The 13,771-nt window shown below is 47.2% G+C and overlaps 1 protein-coding gene across 4 annotated transcripts in view; it reads left to right on the top strand.

Annotated features, from left to right (window-relative positions):
* The first annotated feature begins 9,620 nt into the window (after positions 1–9,620).
* The window catches only part of nrp2a (neuropilin 2a), a 64,020-nt gene continuing 59,869 nt past the window's right edge, over positions 9,621–13,771 (top strand). For 3 of the 4 annotated variants that reach the window (XM_030409734.1, XM_030409735.1, XM_030409733.1), the window contains exon 1: positions 9,622–10,569. In XM_030409734.1, coding sequence (XP_030265594.1) covers positions 10,494–10,569 — 76 coding nt within the window. In that variant the 5' untranslated portion in view covers positions 9,622–10,493. Of the gene's footprint in view, positions 10,570–13,771 lie in introns of all 4 variants that reach the window. The other variant, XM_030409736.1, reaches the window with a different exon arrangement.

The raw sequence follows: 13,771 nt of genomic DNA, 5'->3' as shown, positions 1-13,771 counted from the left end.
AGGAGACGTTATTGGATTACTATTCAGAAAGATTGAGTGTCAGTCTCCATCGGATTCCATATCTCATCCATCTCTCTTTCTCTCTCTGTCTTTCTCTCTTCAGAATATATTAGTCATTTTCAATAATAGCAGGCTGATATGGAGGCGTCTCCTGTCCCCCATTTGATATTCTATATCCATGGCTAAATAATGATGGATCCTTGGGATTGTCTTGTTCACCTCATCGGACTCTTCCTTCTTTCTCCATCTCAGTTGCCGTGCCTGTCTTTCTTCCGGTCTGTCTGTCTGTCCGTCTGTCTGAGATACTTGAGACTTTCATCCTGAAATTAAGGGAGCACACCACTGATTTCACACAGGAAAGTCTTCTTACATTTGTGAGTCACATGGTGTCTTCTGTGGCCTTGGAGGGGGATTTCTGAACCAAGATAATAACGACTGATGATATCATGACAGTGGCTTCGGTTTAAAGCCTGAGTTAAGATCTAGTGTTTTTTTCGACCGTGAGCCCAGACATTGACCCCTTTTGCGATTTTGACCATCCTTGTTCTAGTGTGTGTGACCCAAGTAGCCCCAACTCAAGAAGTGTGATAAACCCCTTTAACCTCTAAAACCTCACTAACCCGTGCAGAGTCAGTGAGGTCTTTCATATAAAGTGAACATCTTAAGATAAAACACAAGACTGAATAATAGTCAGTCTCTTGTATTTTATGGTTTTTCTACAAAAAAAACAAAATACAGCTTAGTATTTCCTATACATTTCAATCTACAGACAACTTTCCCATCGCCCCCGGTGATCACACTAAAGTTTGTTAATGCCCACAACTGTTATTGTGCTTTGTTAAATCTATTTTTTACCCCCAATAATATCAGTACCCCCTGGAATGTATCTAATTAGTGTCTACATTTGCCTCGAAGACATCTGAAAAACTCTGTTCTGAAATGGTAAGTAAGTATTCTAAAGCTAAGAACAATGCACCAAAACAGTGTTTATAATTACCTACGAAAAACCCGCCACAAGCAGGTTAGTTGCCAAGCTTGATTAATCTTCTCCTAACTTTCCTGGAGGAAAAGCCATCTGAAAAGGTCCGGTACTGAAAACCACAGTGCATTCTGGGTGTTTTTTTTTTAAAAAGGAAAAACAATTTTAAGATAACACAGCTCAAAACGTGCTCTGACACATGGACAGGAAGACGATTCAATTCTTAAAAAGATGATAAAACGACCAGATATGTCAGATGGAATGCGTATAAAATGACGCACGTGTCTGATATTCCCATTTGATAGAATGCCGCAGCTATTAAACGATCACCCTTGCGTTACTGGCGTTAACTGAGACGTGACAAGTAAATGCACAGCATGAATGGGATGCGTCTGGCTTTGTGTGTGTCTGGGACTCTGTCTTGCCCCTAGTTGCCACTCCGTCTCATCTCAAGGAGACAAAGATATGGTCCATATTGCATCCGCTGGTGCATATCAAGGTCAATCAGTGGCAAAGGGATGCACAACGAAGCAAGTGCCATTTAAGACTCTGCGTGTCTTTGTGTGTGTGTGTGTGTGTGTATGAGGTGACACGGGGCATTCACTTACACGACTGACACAGATGTTACCTTTGTGGTCAGAAGGCTGTAAGTCAATTAGGTTTGGCTAATGGGGCCGAGTGCTTAGCTGCCTCCGACATGCACACGGACACACGCGCACGCACGATATTGATAAGATTACCATGGTAATGCGAATGCACCAGGGTTAAACCACATTAAGGGAGCCGCCTTTCACAAAGATCGTCGCTTTTTTTTTTTGTTCTAAATTGTCAGCCATCTTATCCTAAGTGCCGTGCTCTGCTGCTCTCTCTGCCTCTTTCTGTTAATGGGACTTCTCTTCTTTTGTGTGCCCTTCGCTGCCTCCTCTCCTCCATCCTCCCGCTCCCTCAGCAGACGCACGGCGAATCTCAAACTTTTTCCTCCCCTCAGCCCATCTGTCTCCCCGTCTCCGCGACTTTTCTCTTCGGAGACACGTACGAAATGTCTCAAACCCCCAGCACTTTATAGAGTCCAACTCCACATTCTCTCTCTTTCCTCCTCTTCCCTTTCCGTGTCAACCTTTTCATCGGTTGTCAAAGCGAAGGGGGAGGAGTAGAAAAGTGGATAAATGAAGGAGGAAATAAAAGAGCAACAGCTTGTCATTTTTTCGAGCAAAAATGTTCAAGATCTGCTTGTTCCGGCTTGTTAAATGTAAGGATTTGCTGCTTTTCTTTGTCATCGTAGTTAATGAAGAGTCTTCTGACTGTTTGGTTGAACAAAAGAAGCAATTTGAAGATGTCACTTTAGGCTGTATTACATTTTTTTTTTTTTTTCTTTTTTTATAAAGCTAAAATGTGTGACAAAATAGCATTAGTGCTGAGTCGCAGTACTGCAGCAATGCTCTGAACTTCAAATTTCTTCTGCAGATGTAAGAACGCATGTTTGTTTGGTGAGGACCCCCAAAAAATGTCATTTTTTTTTAGTGAAAATGCAAGAATTATCATTCACACTACTCATTTCCCAAATCGCCATATTACTTTTTGAACCCTAGACTAATTCGCCACATTAAATGATAGTGAAAACAAACAATGCACATCTTGTAGCCACAACTTGGCCTCCATTGTTGTCCAGAAACTATATAAAACGCGCGACGTGACATGTTCTTTCAGTAAAATGAACACAGCCGCCTCGTTTTATTTTGAATTAATCCCACACGCTGAAAACACACACCACACCACCGAATGTGTATTCATCCGCGGCTGAAAATAGTCCCCAACTGACGCGTTATCTTCTCACGTTTGAAATTGTGGGAATGCAGGCCACGGACAGGGAGGGACAGATCAGATCATTCTCAGGTTGGGCCTAACCCCTATAAGGTTCTATAATCATGGCAGTTTAAGCCTCTGAGGAAGATACTTGCAGAAAGGTAATCCATTTCATCCATGCACAGTATAAATAGGTGAATAATCTATATCAAAATTACCCACAGATGATGTAATATTACAGCATGTCTTTGGTCACAGTTACGCCATGCATGCATAACGTTTAAGCTCCTGACATCACACGATAAAGACGCGATTCTTCTTCTCCTGCTTCACAGATGAAGCTGTGGCGCCCAGACGTGCGGCACTTTTATCTCCCCACCCAGCCAAACTCTCTCTCTCACTCCCTCTCATTACCATGCACTCGTCCTCCAGTGTTTTCTCTCCCCGTTCTCTGTCAGGCGCTGATCTTCCCTTCGGAAGGGCCCGAGCGATAAAAAGGGCCCCGCGCGGTAAACAAGCCGTGGAGAATGGCCTCTCGTCTTTTTTTTTTTATTATTATTATTATTATCATCGCCTCCTAATGCGGCACTCACTCCTGCCATGATGGAGCGGGGTCGGAGAGTACAAACCTCCCCCCCCCCCACCACCACCACATGTCAGGGAGGGGGCTCACTACTGTACACACTCCTATACACACACACGCGCGCACTGAAATATGCAAATTTACATCCGCAAATGCAATCTGAAGTGGATTTCTCTCACTTTTTCTGCCCTCAACAGCAGCTTTTATGTCAAGCATGAAAAAGATTAGCCGTAACATCTGCACGGAAGTTTTTTTTCTTTGTTTTTTTTTTTACGCACTTGTATTTCTATTGTTCAAGGAAAAAGTGCTCAACATGACAGGTATTATACTGCTGTCTGGAAAATAATGTGCTGTAAGCCTCCCCCTTCTCTGCGTCTCTCTCCGGTCTTCTAGACTTAAAAAAAGAGGGGTGGGGGTTTTGGAGGGAACAGGGTGGCGAAGGTCACTTTGATGTGACTATAAAGACGCACAGCAGGCCCGGTGGAAAGAGATGAAAGAGACGGAGCAGAAGTAAAATAGATCCTGGTGGAGGAGCGAAAGGGAGAGAGGAGACGCGTCCTCTCTTCTGCCTCCGCAACATACAGAGGATAATGATGCTGTATCACAAACAAAGGGGTGGCCGGGGAATGGAGCGGGCGTCTCGCAATTAAAGCGAGCAAACAACATTTTATGAACCGCGCCGACAACGGCCACGGGGTAAGACACACAGCAAGCGTGGCCATCTTTGGCGTGAAACGAGCTCACGCGCGGAGCCGGGCTGATAAATTACCATTCATCAAAATGGGGGCATTTGGCAAATCATCCGGTGTGAATTATTTACTGAATGATTTATAAAGTCTGCCTTCTTTTTTTTATCTGCGCTTTGAGATGCTTTGGATATGCCGACAAGCAAATGAGATGTGTCTAGATGGCCGTCACAAGGGGGGCCTGCACGCTGGTCTTAATATCTCAATCACTTTAATGCATAATCTAACATCAAGTGTGTTACATGTACGGCATGTTGCTAAAGGTTCGCCTGCTGGAGCCCTGCTCTCCCCAACACCTTAGCTCGATGCAGTTGCCTGCCCCCGTTAGGCCGAGTCGAGTACTGCAAACGAACCACCCTGCACTGGAACAGGCTCCGAGCAGCAGTCAGTGGGTATGACTCCACACTACAGTCAGTGTTTTGTCATCCCTTTTGAGCGAACGGCTGACAAACTGATCTCAGCAAACCGCAAGATGTCAGATTAAGTGCGTCAGAGCGAACAACAACACCGATGGACAAAAAAAACCCAAAAAAACCTGAAGAGCGAGATCGCCAAAATCTTGTGTTTTTTTTCCGGGCGTCTCCTGAAAATCAAAACACCGCGTTTCTCGCACAGCTCCGCTTTTGAGGTTTCCTTTTTCTGTCTGGGCGCGTGTGCTGTTTCTAACTGCAGCTGAAAGTGTTTTGATGATTGAGCTGTGTTTTTTGGTGGTGAAGGTAAAAGAACAGAAGCTCGCACAGAGAGAGGAGGAGGAGGTGGAAAGGGAAGGAAAGGAGGAGGAGGAGTGGTAAGACGGCAGACAGACACCAGATGTTTCCATACAATCCAACCAAGCAGCCAGCATAGCAGGAAGATTAGTGTATGCCGTACAGTAGGTTGGAGTGTGTGTGTGTGTGTGTGTGTAATTATTGCCCTGGCCAGGGCTTGCCCATAGCCTGGGTGGCCCATCAGGAATTTGACAGTCTAGAAATAGCACCAGATGTGAGAGATCTGTGATTTGTGCCTCCTGGTGCAAAAAGGAGGAGATGCTTCTCACTGGAGGAACTGGTGTGGGAATATTTGAGAATATCTCAGTGTGAAATAGAGTGTGTGTGTGTGTGTGTGTGTGCAGGCAGATGCGATTATAAGATAAAGATCAGATGAAACTTTAATGATCCCAAGGGGGAAATTGGGTCAAAGCAGCAGCGAAGAAAAGGGTGAAGGAAGAAAAAAAAAAAAACCTAACGAACTGAACATTTTCGAGATTAAAGATGCGGATCCCTATTGGCTTTGAAAGAGCTGCCGCCAACCCGTGCCTCAGTGTGTGTGTGTGTGTGTGTGTGTGTGTGTGTGTGTGTGTGTGTGTATAAAACAGTGATCACTGTGTCACTGCGCAGGTGTCATCCCTAAAAAATAGTCAGAAAGCTCTGTCATTGCTCGAGGTGTCACCCCAAGGTGTATCAAAGGGGATCCCTGCTTGACCCTCAGTTCTTGATGTGCTTACAATGCCCAGAACCCCTCCCACACACACACACACACACTGGAGATGCCAATAGGGTCAAGTCGAGGCTATCTCTGGCTTATCTCCCCCCACCGTTAGATCTAAAGCCGCGTCTGTCGGCGACGAAGAGAAGAAAAGCTGAAGGCCTCGACCGGGATCACAAGAAGACTTTCACACAGCTTCCTCCTTGAACCCCACACAACTGGCTGACGGGAGGAGAGGTGCTGAAAGAGTGGAAGAGGTAGAGAGGTGTGTGTTTGTGTGCGACGGAGACGGGGGTGGGGGGAGAGCGAGAGAAAAGAGAGGGAGAGTTATCAGTCATGCTGTCAGTCTCCGGGGCAGGTTGTGATAAGAGAGGCAGTATGGCAGCGGTTGGTATCTATCTCTCCCCTCTTCTGTCTCTCCCTCACACACACACACACACACACACATAAAGGGAGATGGGGGGGAGAGAAAGACCCTGTTGTGTTCCCCTCTGCCGCCCATGAGTGAACACAGCGCAGGTGTGCCAGGGTGAGGAGTTGGACTGTGTGGCAGCCATTTGTCGACTGTATTCCGGGGCAGAGGGGGAATACAGATGGTGGGACCGGGGGGAAAAATACATCAGGAAAAAGAGGGTTCACATATTGCAGCTGCAGGTTAAGTGTTTGATTTCACTGCCGCGGTACTAAAAGTGCCTGTGACACCGAGACATGCAGTGTCCTGTGGCTTTTTTAAGCCGGGGCTCATACTATAGCATGCCATGTGCTTGCAAGGTTTTCATTTCGGGTTTCATGCAGCATATCTCCCCATTACTCTGTGATAAATGTCCACGTTCCTCCTCTCTAGTTCGGCTTTTCTATACATGCATATGTATATACCTTGAAATATATAGATATAGTTGCATTTGATGTTCACAAAACTTTATAATTGCTCAGTAAATGGTTTCTAAAGCATTTCTTTGTTTGTTGACAGAGAAATAACTATTAACTAAAGTTTAATTAGCTTTAATTTTGACCATTTATTAATAATGGTTTTATATATTGTGTATATATATATATATATATTTTATAAATAAGTACCGTACTTGTACCGTACTTGTACTCGTGTACTGCACGATTTTGAGGTAACTGTCCTCTACTTGAGTATTTTTATTTTCTGCTGCTTTCAACTTCCACTCCACCATATTTTGGAGGCAAATGTTCTCCTTATTACTCCGTAGAAAACTTTATTTTGCAGATTGAAGTCGTCATCCAACAAATCCTCATACCTCGAGGCAGAGGAAGTTGATTGCCAGCGATTCCCATAACAACATATCATCGCTCCCGGCTGTTGCACTGTACCGGTGAAAGGTTGCAGATTGTTTTCGGTTTAGGCTAGGAAAACTACTCGGTTAGGTTTAGGGAAACATTGCTGTTTGGGTTCAAATTGCTACGTTACTTTACATTTTTGCTCTTTATAGGACCGCGCCTGACTTCCTCCTTAGTAATGACTACAGCAGTTGGAGGTCGCTACCTGGCGAGACGAATACATTTGAGATGTATTAGCCAGCTTTCATAGTTACATGGTTGCTCTGCTGATGAGGATGGGTTGGCTGCATGAGAGCCTTTTCTTTAATATTGCAGCACATTCTTTAAATTAATTGATTTAATTTTTTTATTTTTTTTGTTTTAAATAAAGCAAAACAAAGAAACACAAATTTTAATTATCAGAAAAATGTACATTGGATCAGATAATCAGCTAGGCCAATCATTTGCTGACTTATGATATACAGTGTATACATACACCTATGATTTACATTTACATGTACTTCTGATACTTAATTACACTTAATATTATAGACTTTTACTCAAATGCAATCTGTATGGGTGACTTTCACTTTTACCAAAGTAATATTTTTACACAATATCTTTGCTTTGAGTCCAGTATGACTCTTGGGTGCTCTCTACAACACTAGGAAGAAGCAAGTGTGTTCTGTACGAGTAGTGATTGGCCACATGGCTGAATGTGCGTCATCTACAGGTTTCTCATATTCGACTGAAACGTAAGAAAAAAACAGTGTCGTCCATATTCTGATTGACGGGCGGTCTCCGGGAAGTGCGGCATAGCATTTAACGCGTTGCCAAAACACAAACGCCAATGCATTTACCAGCCAAGAATCATATACAGGGAGGCTACAGTGTACGTATTCCCCCGTGGGATAAATACAAACACATTCCACCCACGACATTCCCTCTGTATCTCTATCTTTCTCGGGTTCTCTCGTGGGCTGTTGCCCTCCATTAGCCATGCGTTGACCCAATATTTTGGGGGGTTGAGAGCTGATGGCGGGGGCAGAGATGTTGACAAATGGGAGAGGGGAGTATCGGATGACCCCTGGGGACTGGGAGAGGGGGGGGGAGCAGAACTGAAAGTGACCCAGTGTTGCTTGGAGGTTTTTACACTGGCTGGTGTTTTCTCTCTTTATCTCTCTCTATCTCTGCGAGGGGGTCATTCTTGGGGGTTAAGCGTAGATTAGCCCCTTCTCATCAAAGAGTTGAATCAGTGCCGTCTCATTGATAAATACACGAATGCAGCGCAGACTAAAACATGTGGCAACACTTTATAATCAATAAATGGTGATGAAACCTTAACAAATGCTTAAAAATGGTTGTTTAAATTCACCATTTATTAACGCCGGTTCATATAAAGTGTTACCGAACAGTCTTTTCAAGCATTGAAACAACTCCACAATACCGCACGTGGCAAACTGGTTTACGCCAGCGTGGAACACCCCCACCACCACCACCACCACCACCCCCAGAGGCTCAGATTAGCCAATCACAGAGACGTCTGACAGCCGCCGGTTCCCCCGGAGCTAGAGGTGGGCTTAAAAATGACTGACAGGCTGCAAGAAAGCTGCAAGTCGATGGCATCTAGTCAACCTGGGGGTGGGGGGGGGGTGCGGAGCAGCAGGGGATGGCGGTTGACTGAGGTGACAGACAGACACGCAGACAGACAGCCAGGCAGTGACACTCCAGACCTGTCATGCAACCTTCTGTCAAGGGCGTCGGGGTCTTTTGTTGACATTGTTTACAGCTCGCGACTGTCACGATCCAGGGAGAATAAAGGCGAGACGTTGACTCATCTACAAGGCACCGACACTCCCTGCTGTAGGGTTTGAACTCCCCTACAAAAAAAGCATGCTCCTCTACACAACTATACGGGGCAGAAGTTCCTGCAGGAAGGTGAGGTGTATAGTATGTTGCATTGCCCCAAAAAGTCCCCCCCCCAATGTGTCCTGACCTTTAGGAATGCACCTAGCCGTTTCCAAATAAAGATGCCAGCGAGGCTACATACTGTACCTCATTATACAGCCAGGCCTCAGCCAGGCCATTACATTACACGGTAATACAAGCCATAGGCAGGGCACATGGGCTGGACGCTGCGGAGGCCTTTCTCAGCAGATTATTTTGGGCTCGCTACTGTGTCATTATACGGCCTCCCGCTCTGTATTTAGGCCTGTTGATTGTAGGGCTGAGATTGGGCAGGGCTGAGGTGGGCTCTCCCCCTCGATTGAGTTGAGGGCTCTGACACCGGCTCAGCGCCGTTTCATGTGTCTTGTGGGCGAAGGAGCGGCCTCGTGCCCCCCGTCCAGGGTGCATCCACACCTAACCCCCCCCCGAGTCACAGGCACCCCTCCCTTGTCTCACTCTCCCTGAGATTTTTTTTTTTCTTTTTTAATTCCTCATCTCTCCTCTCTTTTGCTCCCTTTGCAAACAGCCCCAGGAGAAGTTCTGCTCCCTTGCTTTACCATTACAATAAGTCTTATCTGGGTCTTATCTGTGGAGGAGTTCATATCTGTAGTATCTTCTGAGAGGGGGGGATGCGCCTATGTGTGTTTGTGTGAGAGAGAGAGAGAGTAAGAGTGTGAGAGAGAGAGAGAAAGGAGAGAAAAGGGGGAGAAAAGCAGGAGCGCGTGCACGTGCTCTCTCTCTCTCTCCCCACAATCAGCGAGCGACGGGAGGGGGGCGGAGCCGAGGCGCCGTGACTGTAACGCGATAGCTGCTCGGCTCAAAAAGCGCGATCACTCACACACATGCTCCACACACACCTCCCAGACGCGCACACAGGGACACACGCCGGTGTCGGAGCGCAGCGCAGGCAGTACGGAGCCGCGACCAGAGAGAAGAAGGAGAGACAGAGAGACGCACACATACGCACGCAGGCAGGAGAGAGTAGCGGTGCCGCGCGGAGGTGGCATGGTGTTTTCTGGGAACACTTTTTTCCGAGTCCTCACATATCTGTGACTTTGCATCTCAAAGCAGCTTGTGACACTCGGACCGAGGCTGCCGTGGACTTCAGCGCGCCGCTGCCGAGCCCTCTTCCAGCAGAAAGCGACCCCTTCTTGCGCGCAAAATACGCGGGGGACGCAGAGAGGGAGAGATACGAGGGAGGACCGGGAGCCTCTCAGCCGGAACCTGACGCACCCTGGAGCCGCTGTCCAGACAACTCCGGAGCGCAGATACCGCCAGAAGCCTCCCAGCTGCGGAGCGCACGCAGTAGTATCGATCAAGGAGTTTTGTTTCTTCTACTCGGTTTTCTTTCTTTTTTTTTTTTTTTTGGATGAAGCACCGCAGATGAACAGACTTAAAAAAAAAGGCTGAAGGGCTGCGCAAAACATACCGTCCCCGAATTTCTCCACTGACATGTAGCTGGCATAGTTTTCCTCCACCAATGGTTTAACAAACGCCGCGGGATTATTACTGAACTGGTCCAGGTTTTGACTGCTGCCAGCGGTTTTACTGGTCCGAAGGCGGCGAGGATTTTTTATTTTTATGTTTTTGGTTTTGTTTGGAGGAGCGGCAACACAAATATATATATTTACGAGGTGGAAAAACATCAGAAACTTCAAGCTCTCCTCGAGTTTCTGAGTCATCCAAGATGGATTTTGTGTCACCGCTGATTGGATTTTTAATGGCAATGTGTCATCTGGCGTCGAGAGTCAGGGGAGAGGACGGTGAGTTTTTAGTTACTTGTTTGATTTTGACGCACGCGTGGTCTCTCGCCTCAACCAAAAACACGGCAAATTGGAGGGGGGGGGGGGAATGATACTCAAAACCACAGAAGCACGAGTGTGGTTTAAACGTCACATTTAGTTCAAGCTGCTATGCATGACAGTCACATTTTTAAATCGTTTTTTTTGGAAAGCTCTGCGTATTATTTCAGCAAACATCAGCGTCTGGCACATAAAGCTGTTGTTTGATTAGCAAATCCATGTGTCCCATTGATCATTTCCTCACAGATAGATAGATAGATAGATAGATAGATAGATAGATGACCTAATGTTGTGTTTCATCCTGACTTTTTTTTTTAATTGAGTCACTGACTAATTCATCCCTGTGCCAAGCCGGCTGTTACACATATACAAGCTGAAGAATTTGGATGCTCTCATCAAATATTGATCAGCTCGGAAACAGTTATCTGTCCCAGCTAGACCGGGAGCAGGAGAGAAACCTTGCCGTCAGCTCACTGGACTGTGAACGAGCTCATTATATGCATGAAGCTTTTTTTTTCTGAAAAGATTCACACACATTGTTTACCTCCGAGTTGCCTGTTGTTTTCCTTTCATTGAATTATTCATCAAGGGGAGATAAACAAACCCAAGCGCCTAATTAAAATGCTATTTCACATCAGAGCTGAGAACGGCTTTTTTTTCTCTCTTCATAGGCGTAGGCTTTGGCTGCAACCCGCTATTTTTACAAATCCGCCGGTGTCCGCGAACCCGTGCGTAAAAGCGACGCAGCCGTCGTCGGGTTCGACTAACACGACTGTAATCATTACCATTATAATCATTATCTTCATCAGCCGCCACGAGTCTCCATCATTATCTCCTCCCCGTGCTCCTCGGGGTTGGCTGTGCAGCGCTGCTGCTGGTGGTGGTGGTGGTGGTGTTGGTGGCTGAGCGCCGGCAGCTCCAGGCGGCGGCGCACCGTCACCTCCTGCACTCTCAGCAATCAAATATCAATAAACTGGGGAGATTATAGTGCGGGGTAGGCACGCTGAATAGCAGCCCCCGCAGCTGGTGGAGCTCCGTAGCCTTGCTTCAAGGCACTTACGCAGGGCTGATACTCGCTGTAAAGTGCGGAGACGGCGCTGTGACAAATGGGTGCGTAACAGCGCCACATTTGTTCGGAAGCCTCGTTAAATGTGGATTTAGCATCGGGGGAGCAGCGGGTATCCATCTGCCGACTTGCATAGTGATTATGAAATGATAATAATAATATTAACAAACGAACTCGTCGGTAGTTGTCGTGCCATTGCGTCACGAGAATTGCGCATGTGGACGCGTCTGGAGAGGGTCGCGTGTAGGGGGCTCACCCTACGGAGAAGTGACGCCGCTCGGCGGGGATGACACATGACCTCTCGCGCTCTCACCTGCGCCAGCGTGGCTGTCCTCGTGTATTCCATGTGAGTGTGCGTTTTTTTGCCAGGTGGGATTTTTGCGCAAGTGGCTAAAAATGACTGTAATATTTCTGATTTATCTGCATGCTGCGTGTCTGTTGCACTCTATAATGCCTTGTGTGCGGTTGCCAGAGGTAGGCTCACGATCCCACGGTGACCGCTGCGCCTTTACAACACCACCCACCGGTCCGCCTCATAAGGGCAGTTGAGCTCTCACTTCATATGTGCTCTTCCTCTTGTTTAGGCTTCTTGTTTTAAATAGGACAGTCATCCCAGCCATCCCTCTGTGTTCCTGTGTGTGCGTGCGTGTGCGTGTGTGTGTGTGTTTTACTGGCTGCCTGTGTACCCGTTGATCAGAGACAGATGTGGGCCTCTTGGCAGCCACCAGGCCGAGCAAGATCCCCCTCCTCTCTCTCTCTCTCTCTCTCTTTCCCCTGCCAAGACACTGCACCGCATGTCCCTGCCTCCATGCTCCCCCTCAAGAGCCACATTACACACAGATGCCAGAGGAAAGAGAGGCTGAAAGGGGACCAGAGCGGAGACAGAGCAGGGGAGGTTCGGAGAGAGAGATGTGAGGGGACAGCAGGGGGAGAATAGAAGGTAGATGCCAAGCCAAGGCGGAGAAAAAGGGAGCGAGCGAGGAACAGACAGGAACAAGGAAGAGTTGGAGGATAGACTGACAGAGGAGGAGGAGGAGGAGGAGGAGGAGGAGGAGGAGGAGGAGGTGGAGGAGGAGGGGAGGAGCGCTGTGCATCAGAGTGTGAGAGGGAAAGGGCAACATCAAAGCGTGCCGGGGTCACAGAGTTAAAATGGCACTGGACTTTAGAGGGGAGCAGATCGCATTAAGGGGTTTATGAAGTTACACCATCGTCCGGGGGTGTGACGCAGCCAAAGTGGGGTAGAGGCACAGCCGGGGCTCCACAGAGAGGCGAAGTGTGTCTGCCATAAAAGACACCGACAACCCTGTTACAAAACGAGGCTCCCGTGAAAGTTAAGCACATCAGAGTCACTTTTAAAAGGTTTCCAAAGAGCTCCCGCTCTCGAGTCGAGGCCTGCTGTTCTCTGAAACTATTCCATTTTGGGGTTTTTTTTTTTAACATCTCGCGGCCCGTTTTGCTGCAATCTCTCTATCCAAAAGGGGAAACTTCCACTCCACTTGTACTGTAATCACAACAGTTTGACTCGCTGACATGTACATCAATTACTCCCTTCCCACAAGCATTAATATTCAGGCCATTAAGCGGGCTCATTTGCATGTTTATTGAGTGGGCGGCTGTGCATCCTCTCCACCTATGGTATCGACTTCTCCCAGAGTTGGATTTCCGCTCATTTAATCATTTCTTTTTCCAAATGTTAGCTCCTGGGTGAGCGGACTTTCTCATTTTTATTCTCTTTTCTCTTTGTCGGCCTTCTTTTTTTTTTGCCCTTCTCTATTTGTTTTTTTCCTCTCCTCCTCCTTCCCTCCTTTGCAGCCCGCGCTTCAATTCTTTGCATTTCTCCATGTTTTAATCTGCCCCAGCCTCAGAGGTATCAGCTGCGAAAACAAGGTCACCCATTAGCATTCATAGCCAAAGACAAACCGAGCGGCCCCGTTCAATACCAGTCAGGTATGAGAGTCGCAGGCTCCCCAGCATAAGCCCGGGTACAGCCCCACCGCACTTGGGGGTGAAATTAAAAACAAGACCCCCATAAATAAAACAGAGCTGGGTCTTTCACTCTGCCGCATTAGCCGCACAGGGGGGTCTTAACTGGCGCTC

The sequence above is a fragment of the Sparus aurata genome, chromosome 24, assembly GCF_900880675.1.
Source record: "Sparus aurata chromosome 24, fSpaAur1.1, whole genome shotgun sequence".
NCBI classification, from domain to species: Eukaryota; Metazoa; Chordata; class Actinopteri; order Spariformes; family Sparidae; genus Sparus; species Sparus aurata.
This window is presented reverse-complemented; position numbering and strand designations above follow the sequence as displayed.